The sequence below is a fragment of the Salvelinus fontinalis genome, chromosome 5 (assembly GCF_029448725.1).
Source record: "Salvelinus fontinalis isolate EN_2023a chromosome 5, ASM2944872v1, whole genome shotgun sequence".
Lineage (NCBI taxonomy): Eukaryota > Metazoa > Chordata > Actinopteri > Salmoniformes > Salmonidae > Salvelinus > Salvelinus fontinalis.
In genome coordinates, this window is record NC_074669.1 from 3,079,267 (window position 1) to 3,098,657 (window position 19,391).

The 19,391-nt window shown below is 49.1% G+C and overlaps 1 protein-coding gene across 2 annotated transcripts in view; it reads right to left on the bottom strand.

Annotated features, from left to right (window-relative positions):
- Positions 1-11,426, bottom strand: part of tbc1d1 (TBC1 (tre-2/USP6, BUB2, cdc16) domain family, member 1) — a 132,895-nt gene extending 121,469 nt beyond the window's left edge. For both annotated transcript variants that reach the window (XM_055922051.1, XM_055922050.1), the window contains exon 1: positions 10,840-11,426. In XM_055922051.1, coding sequence (XP_055778026.1) covers positions 10,840-11,352 — 513 coding nt within the window. In that variant the 5' untranslated portion in view covers positions 11,353-11,426. The remainder of the gene's footprint in view (positions 1-10,839) is intronic.
- Positions 11,427-19,391: the final 7,965 nt, after the last annotated feature.

The following is a 19,391-nucleotide window of genomic DNA, read 5'->3' on the forward strand; positions in this document are numbered from 1 at the left end:
TCCTGTAGACATTCAGCCCTCCTGTAGACATTCATCCTTCCTGGGACAGAGACCCCCTCCTGTAGACATTCAGCCTTCCTGGGACAGAGACCCCCTCCTGTAGACATTCAGCCTTCCTGGGACAGAGACCCCCTCCTGTAGACATTCAGCCTTCCTGGGACAGAGACTCCCTCCTGTAGACATTCAGCCTTCCTGGGACAGAGACCCCCTCCTGTAGACATTCAGCCTTCCTGGGACAGAGACTCCCTCCTGTAGACATTCATCCTTCCTGGGACAGAGACTCCCTCCTGTAGACATTCAGCCTTCCTGGGACAGAGACTCCCTCCTGTAGACATTCAGCCTTCCTGGGACAGAGACTCCCTCCTGTAGACATTCAGCCTTCCTGGGACAGAGACTCCCTCCTGTAAACATCCAGCCTTCCTGGGACAGAGACCCCCTCCTGTAGACATTCAGCCTTCCTGGGACAGAGACTCCCTCCTGTAGACATTCAGCCTTCCTGGGACAGAGACTCTCTCCTGTAGACATTCATCCTTCCTGGGACAGAGACCCCTTCCTGTAGACATTCAGCCTTCCTGGGACAGAGACTCCCTCCTGTAAACATTCATCCTTCCTGGGACAGAGACCCCCTCCTGTAGACATTCATCCTTCCTGGGACAGAGACTCCCTCCTGTAGACATTCAGCCTTCCTGGGACAGAGACTCCCTCCTGTAAACATTCATCCTTCCTGGGACAGAGACTCCTTCCTGGGACAGAGACGCCCTCCTGTAGACATTCAGCCTTCCTGGGACAGAGACTCCCTCCTGGAGACATTCAGCCTTCCTGGGACAGAGACTCCCTCCTGTAGACATTCATCCTTCCTGGGACAGAGACTCCCTCCTGTAGACATTCATCCTTCCTGGGACAGAGACCCCCTCCTGTAGACATTCAGCCTTCCTGGGACAGAGACTCCCTCCTGTAGACATTCATCCTTCCTGGGACAGAGACTCCCTCCTGTAGACATTCAGCCTTCCTGGGACAGAGACTCCCTCCTGTAGACATTCATCCTTCCTGGGACAGAGACTCCCTCCTGTAGACATTCAGCCTTCCTGGGACAGAGACTCCCTCCTGTAGAGATTCAGCCTTCCTGGGACAGAGACTCCCTCCTGTAGACATTCATCCTTCCTGGGACAGAGACGCCCTCCTGTAGACATTCAGCCTTCCTGGGACAGAGACCCCCTCCTGTAGACATTCATCCTTCCTGGGACAGAGACTCCCTCCCTCCTGTAGACATTCAGCCTTCCTGGGACAGAGACCCCCTCCTGTAGACATTCAGCCTTCCTGGGACAGAGACTCCCTCCTGTAGACATTCAGCCTTCCTGGGACAGAGACTCCCTCCTGTAGACATTCAGCCTTCCTGGGACAGAGACTCCCTCCTGTAGACATTCAGCCTTCCTGGGACAGAGACTCCCTCCTGTAAACATCCAGCCTTCCTGGGACAGAGACCCCCTCCTGTAGACATTCAGCCTTCCTGGGACAGAGACTCCCTCCTGGAGACATTCTGCCTTCCTGGGACAGAGGCTCCCTCGTTAAATAGATGATTCATCTCAATGGGATCAACAAGGAGAGGAGCTCCTGAAAACACACTGAACATTCACACATACAGTTATTAACTGCCGTGTTTTTGCCACTGAGCTGAGAGTCAGAGGAGTGCCAGTCACATGAGAGAGGGAAGGATGTAATATAATGACAGACAGACAGACACAGACCATGTGACTCCTACAGTACTGCTTCTGTTAACAGAGTGGAGCTCTGGCATCAACACAATGGAATGGAGGTGAAACTGCCATCACACACACACACACACACACACACGTCTGTGTTTATATAGGATTCATGTGAGCCGTCTCAGGGGACTAAATCCAGTCATCACAGCAGTCTCTCTCAGGACGCTGGTTATTCTCTTGTCAGCGACATGGCCCTTCTTCCCCACAACTAATAACCTGACAGTAGTAATGTTATTGTCATCATGGCTGGACAGCCTGGTGTAGCAAACACACAGCCAAGGCTTGTTTAACATAGTCGTGACTGACCGATCTACAAATCACCTTCAAAGAGAGAGAGAGAGCGAAAAAGACAGAGACAGAGAGAGAGAGACAGAGAGAGAGAGAGACAGAGAGAGAGAGAGAGACAGAGAGCGAGAGAGAGAGACAGAGAGAGAGAGAGAGACAGAGAGCGAGAGAGAGAGACAGAGAGCGAGAGAGAGAGACAGAGAGCGAGCGAGACAGAGAGCGAGCGAGACAGAGAGCGAGCGAGACAGAGAGCGAGCGAGACAGAGAGCGAGCGAGACAGAGAGCGAGCGAGACAGAGAGCGAGCGAGACAGAGAGCGAGCGAGACAGAGAGCGAGCGAGACAGAGAGCGAGCGAGACAGAGAGCGAGCGAGACAGAGAGCGAGCGAGACAGAGAGCGAGCGAGACAGAGAGCGAGCGAGACAGAGAGCGAGCGAGACAGAGAGCGAGCGAGACAGAGAGAGAGCGAGACAGAGAGAGAGCGAGACAGAGAGAGAGCGAGACAGAGACAGAGCGAGACAGAGACAGAGCGAGACAGAGACAGAGCGAGACAGAGACAGAGCGAGACAGAGACAGAGCGAGACAGAGAGAGAGCGAGACAGAGAGAGAGCGAGACAGAGAGAGAGCGAGACAGAGAGAGAGCGAGACAGAGAGAGAGCGAGACAGAGAGAGAGCGAGACAGAGAGAGAGCGAGACAGAGAGAGAGCGAGACAGAGAGAGAGCGAGACAGAGAGAGAGCGAGACAGAGAGAGAGCGAGACAGAGAGAGAGCGAGACAGAGAGAGAGCGAGACAGAGAGAGAGCGAGACAGAGAGAGAGCGAGACAGAGAGAGAGCGAGACAGAGACAGAGCGAGACAGAGACAGAGCGAGACAGAGAGAGAGCGAGACAGAGACAGAGCGAGACAGAGCGAGACAGAGAGAGAGCGAGACAGAGAGAGAGCGAGACAGAGAGAGAGCGAGACAGAGAGAGAGCGAGACAGAGAGAGAGCGAGACAGAGAGAGAGCGAGACAGAGAGAGAGCGAGACAGAGAGAGAGAGAGAGACAGAGAGAGAGAGACAGACAGAGAGAGACAAAGAGAGAGAGAGACAGAGAGAGAGAGAGACAGAGAGAGAGAGAGACAGAGAGAGAGAGAGAGACAGAGAGAGAGAGAGAGACAGAGAGAGACAGAGAGAGAGAGAGACAGAGAGAGAGAGAGACAGAGAGAGACAGAGACAGAGAGAGACAGAGAGAGAGAGAGACAGAGAGAGAGAGAGACAGAGAGAGAGAGAGACAGAGAGAGAGACAGAGAGAGAGAGACAGAGAGAGAGAGACAGAGAGAGAGACAGAGAGAGAGACAGAGAGAGAGACAGAGAGAGAGACAGAGAGAGAGACAGAGACAGACAGCCAAGGCTTGTTCAACACAGAGTGGTGACTGACTGATCTATAAATCACACGGAACTATACCTACTCATTATTTGTTGATCAGTCAGTCACCATTTACCCACAATGCATCACATACAGATGTTCTCAACCATTGACAGTGAAAAGGGTCACACTTCAAGACTCTGCTTGCCTGGACTCACTGCACCGCTTCTAACAACAACGCATCAGATGACAAACTGACACTTTTAAAACAGACGACGGTACAGAACATTTTGTATCTGCTGCACACAGCGAGACATGATTCAAACCAGCACTAAAAATCACTACATTCTAAAAGACCACTACATTTATAGATGGCTTACTAACTGACCTTGAGCATATTCACTACCCTTACTGAGAGAGAGAGAGAGAGAGAGAGAGAGAGAGAGAGAGAGAGAGAGAGAGAGAGAGAGAGAGAGAGAGAGAGAGAGAGAGAGAGAGAGAGAGAGAGAGACAGAGAGACAGAGAGACAGACAGAGAGAGAGAGAGAGAGAAAGAAAGAGAGGAGAGAGACAGAGACATACAGAGAGAGGAGACAGAGAGACATAGAGATAGAGAGACAGACAGAGAGAGAGAGAGAGAGAGGAGAGAGACAGAGGAGTAGAGTGAGGAGACAGAGAGAGAGAGACAGAGATAGAGAGGGAGAGATAAAGAGAGAGAGGAGAGCAGCTAGGATACATTGTTTTCAGTGTTCCAGACTCATTCTCCTAGGAGTGGATTCCTCCCTTGTGACTTCCACTGTTACACACAGAAATATGCTGCTTGTTATCAGACACACACACTTATCGAACCACAGTTTATCGAAACAAAATGGACATTTCACCTAAAGCCAAAACAACTGATTTAACACCTCGTCTCTCAAACGGAGCAGTCCTATAGCCAGTGAAGAATGACCAGCCAGTTTCCACTAAGTACAACAGTTGACTGTCTGAATATATAACCGCGTGTGTGTAGATAAATCCATAAAGCTGACTCCAAACCTGATCTGATATACATTTCCATAGATAAAAATCACATGTCCCTTATCGTTAGTTCAGGAACGTTACCACATTTACCGGCGGACATTCCTGCTACTAGAAACACATTTAACCCAAAACAGACATCTAACTAGTTAATTGTTTTCTGAAATATAGTTCCACAATATTGTGTTTCTAGACGTCAGGGTTTAGCTTGTAAAACACCACACGCCCAGTTGTTGCTGGAGAACGTTTTTAGCAAATCGCCCAGGTGTTTGGAGAATATCTAAACCAACAAATTGTCAACAAAATACCAACAATATGTGAAGAATATTATGCAGCATCCAACAACACAAACCCCTGTAAGTTAGAGATACCAGTAACTCCTTCTGACCAAGTGTTACAAACTAACAACTCCCTCAATAAGCAACACGAAGTTGTTAACGTTACCTGTGCCAAAGATTTAGTTAACAAATCACCACAAATTATATGAAAATAAGCTTTAATAATGACGAGTCAACAACCAGACTTATGTTAGTAGTTAGCAAAATGTTAGCTAACTACTGTAAGTTCTGTACTGATAGCTAGCTAGCTGACGAGAAGAGTAGGAGAAAACACAAGATAACAATTTTAAAAAATAAGACGTAACAAACTTACAGCTTTTGTCTCTGTCTTGACATTGAATAAATTGAATCTTTGTAGTCGTGCTTTCATCCCATCCGCCATAAAACGTTTACCCGGAGATTGAGCTACGGTAGCTAGCTAACAACTAGCTAACGTTACAGGGCAACGGTTGTTTTTCCTCAGTTGGTTTTGAACGGAACAAAAGTGGACTTTCTTCCTCTTCCTTCGGTCGAAGCGTCCCTCCCGTTAATGAACCGCTGTTTCTGACCCACCGGTCCTCCGTCCCAAGCTGTCAAATGCGACAATAACGTTTGGAGACCGGGAACGATACTTTTGTCTATGACCCCCGTGAACGGTCAAAAGACTTGTTCAGATATGAACGAATTCAGATTGTAAGTTAGTTTTTTTGATACACGTTGCATTTTCTTTAGTGGAAGCAGATTGATCTCTATCCTTCTAACTATCCGGAAGGAAGATAAATAAAGTGTCAAAGCGAGAGAACTTGGAGACACTAAATCCCATGAATGGGACGTACTATTGATCCAAACGAGTATCTTCAAGATTGAGTAGCTACATGCCACCTTCTCTGAAGACAAGGTTTGATGAGTAACTGACTGAATGTTTTTCTGTAAATCACTGACTTGTAATTTGGGGTTATACACATCAATAAAAACACACAGCATGAAATTGTGGAATAGTCTTGGCTACTAAAGTAGTTCGGGGATAGGCTACTTTCAAAATCATGATGTAACTGAGAGTCTGACCTCTCAAGAAGAGGAAATTAAAACAACTTTAAGGAATTAACTTTTATTAAAAACACGAATCGCTTTGAAAAGTGTTCAACGACGTCACCTGGTGGCACAAACTGTAATGGATTCTCTGCTCTCTCAATTCAAAAAGGGGGCTTTATTGGCATGGAAAAACAAGCGTTTTCACTTGCTTTGGAAATCACAAATTAACAATAAAAAAGTGCTCTCTGCCATCCCTCGCTCTCATTCTACAAGTCTATTTGCATACACTTCAGTGACTATTTCACTGGTAAAGTGGACAAACATAAGTTTAATGACAACATTGAACAGTGAACCAAAATAATTGTGTATTGAATATCTAATAATGAAAGAGAAGGATTGCTGTTTTGAATGTGGTCGAGTTTGTGTGGACGAGGTGGGAAAACTATTGTTATCCATCAATAAGGAAAAGACACCAGGTATAGACAACCTAGATGGTAAACTATTGAGAATGGTAGCAGACTGTATTACCACCAGGTATAGACAACCTAGATGGTAAACTATTGAGAATGGTAGCAGACTGTATTACCACCAGGTATAGACAACCTAGATGGTAAACTATTGAGAATGGTAGACTGTATTACCACCAGGTATAGACAACCTAGATGGTAAACTATTGAGAATGGTAGCAGACTGTATTACCACCAGGTATAGACAACCTAGATGGTAAACTATTGAGAATGGTAGCAGACTGTATTACCACCAGGTATAGACAACCTAGATGGTAAACTATAGAGAATGGTAGACTGTATTACCACCAGGTATAGACAACCTAGATGGTAAACTATAGAGAATGGTAGACTGTATTACCACCAGGTATAGACAACCTAGATGGTAAACTATTGAGAATGGTAGCAGACTGTATTACCACCAGGTATAGACAACCTAGATGGTAAACTATTGAGAATGGTAGACTGTATTACCACCAGGTATAGACAACCTAGATGGTAAACTATTGAGAATGGTAGACTGTATTACCACCAGGTATAGACAACCTAGATGGTAAACTATTGAGAATGGTAGCAGACTGTATTACCACCAGGTATAGACAACCTAGATGGTAAACTATTGAGAATGGTAGCAGACCCTATTGCCGCCCCCTATTTCCCATGTCTTTAATGCCTAAAGGAGTGTCTGTCCACATGCATGGAGGGAAACTAAAGTAATCCCACTACCTAAAAATAGCAAACTTGTTCTTCTTTCTGAGAACAAGTTACCTACTGACTTTCAGCGTGCATATAGAGACGTGTACTGACTCAGATGACCGATGATTGGTTAAAATAAACGGATAATAAGATGATAGTTGGAGCTGTTATTGTGAGGATTACACTGCAGCCTTCGATGTTATTGATCATAAATTGTTATGGTGTTTACATCACATGGTTGGAGAGCCCAGAGAGTGTTCAATGGAAGCTTCTAGAACATCACATGGTTGAAGAGCCCAGAGAGTGTTCAATGGAAGCTTCTAGAACATCACATGGTTGGAGAGTTACTTCTACAATAGAACCCAGAGAGTGTTGTTCAATGGAAGCTTCTAGAACATCACATGGTTGGAGAGTTACTTCTACAATAGAACCCAGAGAGTGTTGTTCAATGAAGCTTCTAGAACATCACATGGTTGGAGAGTTACTTCTACAATAGAACCCAGAGAGTGTTGTTCAATGAAGCTTCTAGAACATCACATGGTTGGAGAGTTACTTCTACAATAGAACCCAGAGAGTGTTGCTCAATGGAAGCTTCTAGAACATCACATGGTTGGAGAGTTACTTCTACAATAGAACCCAGAGAGTGTTGTTCAATGGAAGCTTCTAGAACATCACATGGTTGAAGAGTTACTTCTACAATAGACCCCAGAGAGTGTTGTTCAATGGAAGCTTCTAGAACATCAGATGTGTACAGTGTGGTAACCCTGGTTTGCCCTCAGAACAGCCTCCATTCGTCGGGGCAGGGACTCTACAAGGTGTCTGAAGCGTTCCACAGGGATGCTGGTCCATGTTGTCTCCAATGCTTCACACACGTTGTGTCAAGTTGGCTGGATGTCCTTTGGGTGGTGGATCATTCTAGATACACACAGGAAACTGTTGAGTGTGGAAATCCCAGCAGCGTTGCAGTTCTTGACACAAACCGGTGCCCCTGGCACCTACTACCGTAACCCCGTTCAAAGGCACTTCAATCTTTAGTCTTTCCCATTCCCCCTCTGAATGGCACACACACACACAATCCATGTCTCAATTGTCTCAAGGTTTAAAAATCCTTCTTTAACCCGTCTCCTCCTTTCATCTACACTGATTGAAGTGGATTTAACAGGTGGCATCAATAAGGGATCATAGCTTTCACCTGGATTCACCTGGTCAGTCTGTCTCCCTCTGTCTCTGTCTCTCCCTCTGTTGCTCTGTCTCTGTCGCTCTCTGTCTCTGTCGCTCTCTGTCTCTGTCGCTCTCTGTCTCTGTCGCTCTCTGTCTCTGTCGCTCTCTGTCTCTGTCGCTCTCTGTCTCTGTCGCTCTCTGTCTCTGTCGCTCTCTGTCTCTGTCGCTCTCTGTCTCTGTCGCTCTCTGTCTCTGTCGCTCTCTGTCTCTGTCGCTCTCTGTCTCTGTCGCTCTCTGTCTCTCCCTCTGTCGCTCTCTGTCTCTCCCTCTGTCGCTCTCTGTCTCTCCCTCTGTCGCTCTCTGTCTCTGTCGCTCTCTGTCTCTCCCTCTGTCGCTCTCTGTCTCTCCCTCTGTCGCTCTCTGTCTCTCCCTCTGTCGCTCTCTGTCTCTCCCTCTGTCGCTCCCTCTGTCGCTCTCTGTCTCTCCCTCTGTCGCTCTCTGTCTCTCCCTCTGTCGCTCTCTGTCTCTCCCTCTGTCGCTCTCTGTCTCTCCCTCTGTCGCTCTCTGTCTCTCCCTCTGTCGCTCTCTGTCTCTCCCTCTGTCGCTCTCTGTCTCTCCCTCTGTCGCTCTCTGTCTCTCCCTCTGTCGCTCTCTGTCTCTCCCTCTGTCGCTCTCTGTCTCTCCCTCTGTCGCTCTCTGTCTCTCCCTCTGTCGCTCTCTGTCTCTCCCTCTGTCGCTCCCTCTGTCTCTCCCTCTGTCTCTCCCTCTGTCTCTCCCTCTGTCTCTCCCTCTGTCTCTCCCTCTGTCTCTCCCTCTGTCTCTCCCTCTGTCTCTCCCTCTGTCTCTCCCTCTGTCTCTCCCTCTGTCTCTCCCTCTGTCGCTCTCTGTCTCTCCCTCTGTCGCTCTCTGTCTCTCCCTCTGTCGCTCTCTGTCTCTCCCTCTGTCGCTCTCTGTCTCTCCCTCTGTCGCTCTCTGTCTCTCCCTCTGTCGCTCTCTGTCTCTCCCTCTGTCGCTCTCTGTCTCTCCCTCTGTCGCTCTCTGTCTCTCCCTCTGTCGCTCTCTGTCTCTCCCTCTGTCGCTCTCTGTCTCTCCCTCTGTCGCTCTCTGTCTCTCCCTCTGTCGCTCTCTGTCTCTCCCTCTGTCGCTCTCTGTCTCTCCCTCTGTCGCTCTCTGTCTCTCCCTCTGTCGCTCTCTGTCTCTCCCTCTGTCGCTCTCTGTCTCTCCCTCTGTCGCTCTCTGTCTCTCCCTCTGTCGCTCTCTGTCTCTCCCTCTGTCGCTCTCTGTCTCTCCCTCTGTCGCTCTCTGTCTCTGTTGCTCTCTGTCTCTCCCTCTGTTGCTCTGTCTCTCCCTCTGTCTCTGTCTCTCCCTCTGTTGCTCTCTGTCTCTGTTGCTCTCTGTCTCTCCCTCTGTTGCTCTCTGTCTCTCCCTCTGTTGCTCTCTGTCTCTCCCTCTGTTGCTCTCTGTCTCTCCCTCTGTTGCTCTCTGTCTCTCCCTCTGTTGCTCTCTGTCTCTCCCTCTGTCTCTGTCTCTCCCTCTGTCGCTCTCTGTCTCTCCCTCTGTCGCTCCCTCTGTCGCTCTCTGTCTCTCCCTCTGTCGCTCTCTGTCTCTCCCTCTGTCGCTCTCTGTCTCTCCCTCTGTCGCTCTCTGTCTCTCCCTCTGTCGCTCTCTGTCTCTCCCTCTGTCGCTCTCTGTCTCTCCCTCTGTCGCTCTCTGTCTCTCCCTCTGTCGCTCTCTGTCTCTCCCTCTGTCGCTCTCTGTCTCTCCCTCTGTCGCTCTCTGTCTCTCCCTCTGTCGCTCTCTGTCTCTCCCTCTGTCGCTCTCTGTCTCTCCCTCTGTCGCTCTCTGTCTCTCCCTCTGTCGCTCTCTGTCTCTCCCTCTGTCGCTCTCTGTCTCTCCCTCTGTCGCTCTCTGTCTCTCCCTCTGTCGCTCTCTGTCTCTCCCTCTGTCGCTCTCTGTCTCTCCCTCTGTCGCTCTCTGTCTCTCCCTCTGTCGCTCTCTGTCTCTCCCTCTGTTGCTCTCTGTCTCTGTTGCTCTCTCCCTCGGTCTCTGTCTCTCCCTCGGTCTCGGTCTCTCCCTCGGTCTCGGTCTCTCCCTCGGTCTCTCTCACACCCTCTAATTCCTCTCTCTTTCACACAACCACCATGCTAAGCCATGTGTGTGTCAGAGCAACAGGTGGCTAGGCCACAGTGACATCACCACCAATGAATGAAGGGCACGGGTGGAAGGAGGAGAGAGAGAGACCGAGAGAGGTGAGAGTGTGAGTGAGAGACAGAGAGAGACGAGAGAGAGAGAGAGAGAGAGAGAGTGAGAGTGAGAGATGTGAGTGAGACGAAAGAGCGAGACAGAGACAGAGAGAGGAGAGAGACAGAGAGAGGAGAGAGAGCCAGAGAGAGAGCGAGAGTATGAGTGAGTGACAGAGAGAGACGAGAGAGCGCCAACAATTGGTCAGCACACACACACACAAACATACACCCTGCCACAGGAAGTGGTCTCCGTGGTAACCTGATCTACATCCTGTTTGATGAACGGAGATGTTGATGTAACTTGTTCTACGAGAAGTGTTTGTGTGTTGAATCGTTCTGTCAGGTTACCGTGATACTGTTTCTAATGTCACACTGCCGCATATCATAACAAATACTGACGCAGTCGGTCACACACACACACACACACACACACACACACACACACACACACACACACACACACACACAGCGTACCTTGGTGCAGTCCTGGCATTGGAAGACGTAGCAGTAACAGAGATGTGTGTCTCGAACCAGACAACCAAAGCTACGCGGTTCCCTGCTGTTGTGGAGGAGCTTGGTGAGGCGGTGCGGCCGGCACTCAAACAACACAGTGTGAGTGAGGGGGTCCCACGGTCGCCTGTCCCTCTCCAACTCCTCCTCCTCCTCCGTCCACACACACCGCACCCACGAGGCGGACACACACAGACACACCGTCTGGTGTCGTCGTGAGGAAACGCTCTCCACTTCCGAAAGTCCACCTCCGGTTCCGGTGTGTGTGTGTCCGGATCCGGTGCGTGTGTGTCCGGTTCCGGTGTGTGTGTGTCCGGTTCCGGTGCGTGTGTGTCCGGTTCCGGTGCGTGTGTGTCCGGTTCCGGTGCGTGTGTCTCTACTTGCAGGACTTCCAGGCGGCCGACCACCTAAGGCCTTTTCTCTCTCCCCAGGCCGAGGCCTCCCGATCTCAGCCACGACCCAGGGCAGCATGGCCATGGTGGTGAGGGGATGGACCGGGAGACAGCCAACCAGAGTCAGTCTGTATCGAACCTCTTCCTCCTTTCCCTCCTCTTCCTCTGCGGGAGCAGTGTTTCTTCCGAGAGGGGTGAGGTGGAGGGGGGAGGGTGTAGAGGTGAGGGTTGTGTAGGACCATCTGTTAGGGGTGAGGTTAAGGCGGGAGGGGGTGAGGGCTGGGTGAGGATGGGTGTTGGGGGTGAGGGGGGAGGATGCCGAGGGGGGGGGGGCTGGGTGAGGATGGGTGTTGGGGATGAGGGGGAAGGATACCGTGGGGGAGGGGGTGAGGGCTGGGTGAGGATGGGTGTTGGGGGTGAGGGGGGAGGATACCGTGGGGGAGGGGGTGAGGGCTGGGTGAGGATGGGTGTTGGGGGTTAGGGGGGAGGAGGCCAAGGGGGAGGGGATGAGGGCTGGGTGAGGATGGGTGTTGGGGGTGAGGGGGGAGGATGACGAGGGGGAAGGGGTGAGGGCTGGGTGAGGATGGGTGTTGGGGGTGAGGGGGGAGGAGGCCAAGGGGGAGGGGATGAGGGCTGAGAAAGAGGTTCTGTTATGGGGGAGAATAAGGGGGGAGGGGGCTAAAGGAGAAGGGAGGGGAGGGGTGGTGTTTGGGGTGAGGGGAAGGGGGGAGGGAGGGGGAGGAATGCTGGGGTGTTGGTCACAGGGCTTGACTTCAAAGTAGAGTCCCTCCATGGCTGTCTGTCTCCTTGGAAGTCCTCTGGTCTATATCTGCTGGGACAACCACAACATTGCACAGAGTTACTGAAAACTGGGACAACCACAACATTGTGCAGAGTTACTGAAGACTAGAACAACCGCAATGTTACATAGAGTTACTGAAGACTGGGACAACAAAAAGACTACACAGAGTTACTGAAGACTGGGACAACAAAAAGACTACACAGAGTTACTGAAGACTGGGACAACAAAAAGACTACACAGAGTTAATGAAGACTGGGACAACAAAAAGACTACACAGAGTTACTGAAGACTGAGACAACAAAAAGACTACACAGAGTTACTGAAGACTGGGACAACAAAAAGACTACACAGAGTTAATGAAGACTGGGACAACAAAAAGACTACACAGAGTTAATGAAGACTGGGACAACAAAAAGACTACACAGAGTTACTGAAGACTGGGACAACCACAACAGAGTTAATGAAGACTGGGACAACCATAACATTACACAGAGTTTCTGAAGTACGTCTGTACTGCAGCCTGTGTGTTATTTGGTGATTAGGACAGTAGTGTAGTAAGTCTTGTGGGGGTTAGGAGTGGTAGCTAGTATCTATCTCTGGATTTCAACACCTGTCTGTTTCTATTTGGGGTTTATATTTCTCACAGCTACACGAGGCCTGAACTACAGGTAACTGCCAGAGTAAAGGAAACACGTGGCTAAATGAGGGGATACAAAAGTATATTGAAAGCAGGTGTTTCCACATGGGGTGTGGTTGCCAAGAGTTAATTAAGCAAATAACATCCCATCATGCTTAGCGGGTCATGTATTAAAATTCCTAGTTGTCCATTATTTAGGCTACCATGGCTGGAAGAAGAGGTCTCAGTGACTTTAATTTAAAGGGCCTTCAAAGGAGCTCAGGGGGTTTAAAGGGTGGGTGTGTGTGTGTGTGTGTGTGTGTGTGTGTGTGTGTGTGTGTGTCAGTCAGTCACCAGTTCTCCACCCAACTGAATACTTATGGGAGATTCTGGAGCGGCGCCTGAGGCAGCGTTTTCACCAAAAACATGGACTTTTCTGGTGGAAGAATGAGCTCACATCCTTCCAATAGAGTTCCAGACACTTCTAGAATCCATGTCGAGGTGCATTGAAGCTGTTCTGGTTGGTGGTGACCCAACGCCCTGTTAACACACGTTGGTGTTTCCATTATTTTGGTGTTTCCATTATGTTGGTGTTTCCTTTATTTTGGTGTTTTCATGATGTTGGTGTTTCCATTATTTTGGTGTTTCCATTATTGTTGTTTCCATTATTTTGGTATTTACATTACGTTTCCATTATTGTTGTTTCCATTATTTTGGTATTTACATTACGTTTCCATTATTTTGGTGGGCACACACACCAACTCTTGGCTTGGCATGTGTGTGTGACCTGCGTAGCCTTCACACACTGACGGTCAGTCAACACACATAAATCCCCATGACACACATCCCGGCTGCCAGCCGTACTGTAGGTCAAACTAGCTGTCCGATTACAACTGGGAATGAAATACAGTCAGTGACACAAACAACTGACAGTTGAAAACGTTTCATATCACCAGTAAGGTAGACCTACTGCCCTGCCAACATATCACCAGTAAGGTAGGCCTACTGCTCTGTCAACATATCACCAATAAGGTAGACCTACTGCCCTGTCAACATATCACCAGTAAGGTAGACCTACTGCCCTGCCAACATATCACCAGTAAGGTAGGCCTACTGCTCTGTCAACATATCACCAGTAAGGTAGACCTACTGCCCTGCCAACATATCACCAGTAAGGTAGACCTACTTCCCTGTCAACATATCACCAGTAAGGTAGTCCTACTGCCCTGCCAACATATCACCAGTAAGGTAGACCTATTGCCCTGCCAACATATCACCAGTAAGGTAGACCTACTGCTCTGTCAACATATCACCAGTAAGGTAGACCTACTGCCCTGTCAACATATCACCAGTAAGGTAGACCTACTGCCCTGCCAACATATCACCAGTAAGGTAGACCTACTGCCCTGCCAACATATCACCAGTAAGGTAGGCCTACTGCTCTGTCAACATATCACCAATAAGGTAGACCTACTGCCCTGTCAACATATCACCAGTAAGGTAGACCTACTGCCCTGCCAACATATCACCAGTAAGGTAGGCCTACTGCTCTGTCAACATATCACCAGTAAGGTAGACCTACTGCCCTGCCAACATATCACCAGTAAGGTAGACCTACTTCCCTGTCAACATATCACCAGTAAGGTAGTCCTACTGCCCTGCCAACATATCACCAGTAAGGTAGACCTATTGCCCTGCCAACATATCACCAGTAAGGTAGACCTACTGCTCTGTCAACATATCACCAGTAAGGTAGACCTACTGCCCTGTCAACATATCACCAGTAAGGTAGACCTACTGCCCTGCCAACATATCACCAGTAAGGTAGGCCTACTGCTCTGTCAACATATCACCAGTAAGGTAGACCTACTGCCCTGCCAACATATCACCAGTAAGATAGGCCTACTGCCCTGCCAACATATCACCTGCAAGATAGGCCTACTGCCCTGCCAACATGTCACCAGTAAGATAGGCCTATTGCCCTGCCATCATATCACCAGTAAGGTAGGCCTACTACCCTGCCAACATATCACCAGTAAGATAGGCCTACTGCCCTGCCAACATATCACCAGTAAGGTAGGCCTACTGCCCTGCCAACATATCACCAGTAACGTAGGCCTACTGCCCTGCCAACATATCACCAGTAAGATAGGCCTACTGCCCTGCCAACATATCACCAGTAAGGTAGGCCTACTGCCCTGCCAACATATCACCAGTAAGGTAGGCCTACTGCCCTGCCAACATATCGCCAGTAAGGTAGGCCTACTGCCCTGCCAACATATCACCAGTAAGGTAGACCTACTGCCCTGCCAACATATCACCAGTAAGATAGACCTACTGCCCAGCCAACATATCACCAGTAAGGTAGGCCTACTGCCCTGCCAACATATCACCAGTAAGGTAGACCTACTGCCCTGCCAACATATCACCAGTAAGGCAGGCCTACTGCCCTGCCAACATATCACCAGTAAGATAGGCCTACTGCCCTGCCAACATATCACCAGTAAGATAGACCTACTGCCCTGCCAACATAACACCAGTAAGATAGGCCTACCAACTTCTACACAGGGACAAGGCCTACTTCACTACCAACTTCTACACAGGGACAAGGCCTACTACACTACCAACTTCTACACAGGGACAAGGCCTACTTCACTACCAACTTCTACACAGGGACAAGGCCTACTTCACTACCAACTTCTACACAGGGACAAGGCCTACTTCACTACCAACTTCTACACAGGGAAAAGGCCTACTTCACTACCAACTTCTACACAGGGACAAGGCCTACTTCACTACCAACTTCTACACAGGGACAAGGCCTACTTCACTACCAACTTCTACACAGGGACAAGGCCTACTTCACTACCAACTTCTACACAGGTACAAGGCCTACTACACTACCAACTTCTACACGGGGACAAGGCCTACTACACTACCAACTTCTACACAGGTACAAGGCCTACTACACTACCAACTTCTACACGGGGACAAGGCCTACTTCACTACCAACTTCTACACAGGGACAAGGCCTACTTCACTACCAACTTCTACACAGGTACAAGGCCTACTACACTACCAGCTTCTACACAGAGACAAGGCCTACTACACTACCAACTTCTACACAGGTACAAGGCCTACTACACTACCAACTTCTACACGGGGACAAGGCCTACTACACTACCAACTTCTACACAGGTACAAGGCCTACTACACTACCAACTTCTACACGGGGACAAGGCCTACTACACTACCAACTTCTACACAGGGACAAGGCCTACTACACTACCAACTTCTACACGGGGACAAGGCCTACTACACTACCAACTTCTACACAGGGACAAGGCCTACTACACTACCAACTTCTACACGGGGACAAGGCCTACTACACTACCAACTTCTACACAGGGACAAGGCCTACTACACTACCAACTTCTACAACTTCTACACACATTTGCAACCTTTCGGTTACTAGCCCAACGCTCTAACCACTAAGCTACCCTGCCGCCCCAATAATACACCAAGCTGTGTGTGTGTGTGTGTGTGTGTGTCTTGCTCAGCTGCGCAAAGGAAACAATGTGTCATTTGGACTCCTTGGAGGAGGTCTCCCTCAAGTTCAACCTTGTTCTACAGCAACACCAAGGTTACGTCGCAAATGGCGCCCTACTCCCTATCTAGTGAACTACTTTTGACCAGAGACCATAGTGGAGCCATTCGGGGACACACCCCCCCAGACGTGCAGGTGGGGGGGGCTAGTCGAGAATAGTTCTCTGGCTAAATGTCAACTGACTGTTCCAACTATACTCATTTTATGGTTTTCATTGTTTCAAACCATACGGATGGAATAGGCGTTTTAAACTGCAAAAAGGTTTGTTAAAAAGAGAGATGAGGCGCGGATGTACAAACCGCAATCTGAGCACGAAGAAGTGAATTTACCAAATATTCTATGAAATGATGCTAACTACTTATCAGATAAACAATGAAATACAAAAATAAAACATGACATTCTAACTGTATACAAACAGACATCAATAAACGCAAGCGGAAGGCTACAAGAGGCAAAACGAATCAACAATATCATTTTACGCACGATCGGGATAAATTTACGCACCGTGTCGCACCTTATTAATAAGTTCCGACGTCAGTAAAATAAAGATCATATCAGATGAAGAGGTCCTTATATCAACATCTTCCAGACCTCCACAATGATCTCTGTAACGAACCGAAACTTTCCCGGAGCCATACACGGTGCCGTCTCACCTTTTTCCCGGACGCGGCACTTGACTAGCCCGATGTAGGTTACGTGCGGGGCCGATGCGGACGTTGTGGAGAGAGTGTGTGTGGTCCGTGCAGTTAGCCCACCAAACTCAGTCGATGTTTGGTGACAGTCTCTCTCTCACACACGATATTCTGTCAGTGTGGAAGGCCACTCTCCTGAAAGGGAGGTATAAATAGAACGTAGGACGACTGCTGTCTCGCTCTCCTTTTCTCGCTCGTATCTCTAAACAAGTGCAGAGTAGGCTAAAAAAAGTTATCATATTCTTGATCTTTCTCTCTCACACACAAACATTTACATAACTTAAATCAGACGCTCTTATCCAGAGCGGCTTACAGTAGTGAGTTCATACATTTGTCATTATTGGTCCCCCCCGTGGGATTCGAACCCACAACCCTGACGTTGCAATCGCCATGCTCTTCACAACGCACGCCAAAAACTGAAGCGTTAATTCCGGGAATGTGTGCAACAAAAATTCAACATACACTTTCTGCAACCATTTCTGTTTAGCCGTGTACAGCACACAGTTTGACTCATACGTTTGATAAATACAAACGCAGCGGTTTCAATTGGTAGGTTTGTAAAATGTAATGACACTGTCGGTGTGTTCGAAGCGTTAGCCACTTTTTGGTTATTTAAAGGAAACAGGTGAAAAGGCAATCCACGTTAGTTCGAGGTTTCTTCACAGCTGTCTTTGGTAAGAGACCAGAGATAATTGTCTAGGGGAGTAGGGGATATTCAGCCAATGACCAGGTCTCTGACCAACACTCCCCAGGTGTCTAGGGGATATTCAGCCAATGACCAGGTCTCTGACCAACACTCCCCAGGTGTCTAGGAGATATTCAGCCAATGACCAGGTCTCTGACCAACACTCCCCAGATGTCTAGGAGATATTCAGCCAATGACCAGGTCTCTGACCATCACTCCCCAGGTGTCTAGGAGATATTCAGCCAATGACCAGGTCTCTGATCAACACTCCCCAGGTGTCTAGGAGATATTCAGCCAATGACCAGGTCTCTGACCATCACTCCCCAGGTGTCTAGGGGATATTCAGCCAATGACCAGGTCTCTGATCAATACTCCCCAGGTGTCTAGGGGATATTCAGCCAATGACCAGGTCTCTGACCAACACTCCCCAGGTGTCTAGGGGATATTCAGCCAATGACCAGGTCTCTGACCAACACTCCCCAGGTGTCTAGGGGATATTCAGCCAATGACCAACACTCCCCAGGTGTCTAGGAGATATTCAGCCAATGACCAGGTCTCTGACCATCACTCCCCAGGTGTCTAGGAGATATTCAGCCAATGACCAGGTCTCTGACCATCACTCCCCAGGTGTCTAGGAGATATTCAGCCAATGACCCGGTCTCTGACCAACACTCCCCAGGTGTCTAGGGGATATTCAGCCAATGACCAACACTCCCCAGGTGTCTAGGAGATATTCAGCCAATGACCCGGTCTCTGACCATCACTCCCCAGGTGTCTAGGGGATATTCAGCCAATGACCAGGTCTCTGACCAACACTCCCCAGGTGTCTAGGGGATATTCAGCCAATGACCAGGTCTCTGACCAACACTCCCCAGGTGTCTAGGGGATATTCAGCCAATGACCAGGTCTCTGATCAATACTCCCCAGGTGTCTAGGGGATATTCAGCCAATGACCAGGTCTCTGACCAACACTCCCCAGGTGTCTAGGAGATATTCAGCCAATGACCAGGTATCTGATCAACACTCCCCAGGTGTCTAGGGGATATTCAGCCAATGACCAGGTCTCTGATCAACACTCCCCAGGTGTCTAGGAGATATTCAGCCAATGACCAGGTCTCTGACCAACACTCCCCAGGTGTCTAGGGGATATTCAGCCAATGACCAGGTCTCTGACCAACACTCCCCAGGTGTCTAGGGATATTCAGCCAATGACCAGGTCTCTGATCAACACTCCCCAGGTGTCTAGGAGATATTCAGCCAATGACCAGGTCTCTGACCAACACTCCCCAGGTGTCTAGGAGATATTCAGCCAATGACCAGGTCTCTGATCAACACTCCCCAGGTGTCTAGGGGATATTCAGCCAATGACCAGGTCTCTGACCAACACTCCCCAGGTGTCTAGGGGATATTCAGCCAATGACCAGGTCTCTGACCAACACTCCCCAGGTGTCTAGGAGATATTCAGCCAATGACCAGGTCTCTGACCAACACTCCCCAGATGTCTAGGAGATATTCAGCCAATGACCAGGTCTCTGACCATCACTCCCCAGGTGTCTAGGAGATATTCAGCCAATGACCAGGTCTCTGACCATCACTCCCCAGGTGTCTAGGGGATATTCAGCCAATGACCAGGTCTCTGATCAATACTCCCCAGGTGTCTAGGGGATATTCAGCCAATGACCAGGTCTCTGACCAACACTCCCCAGGTGTCTAGGGGATATT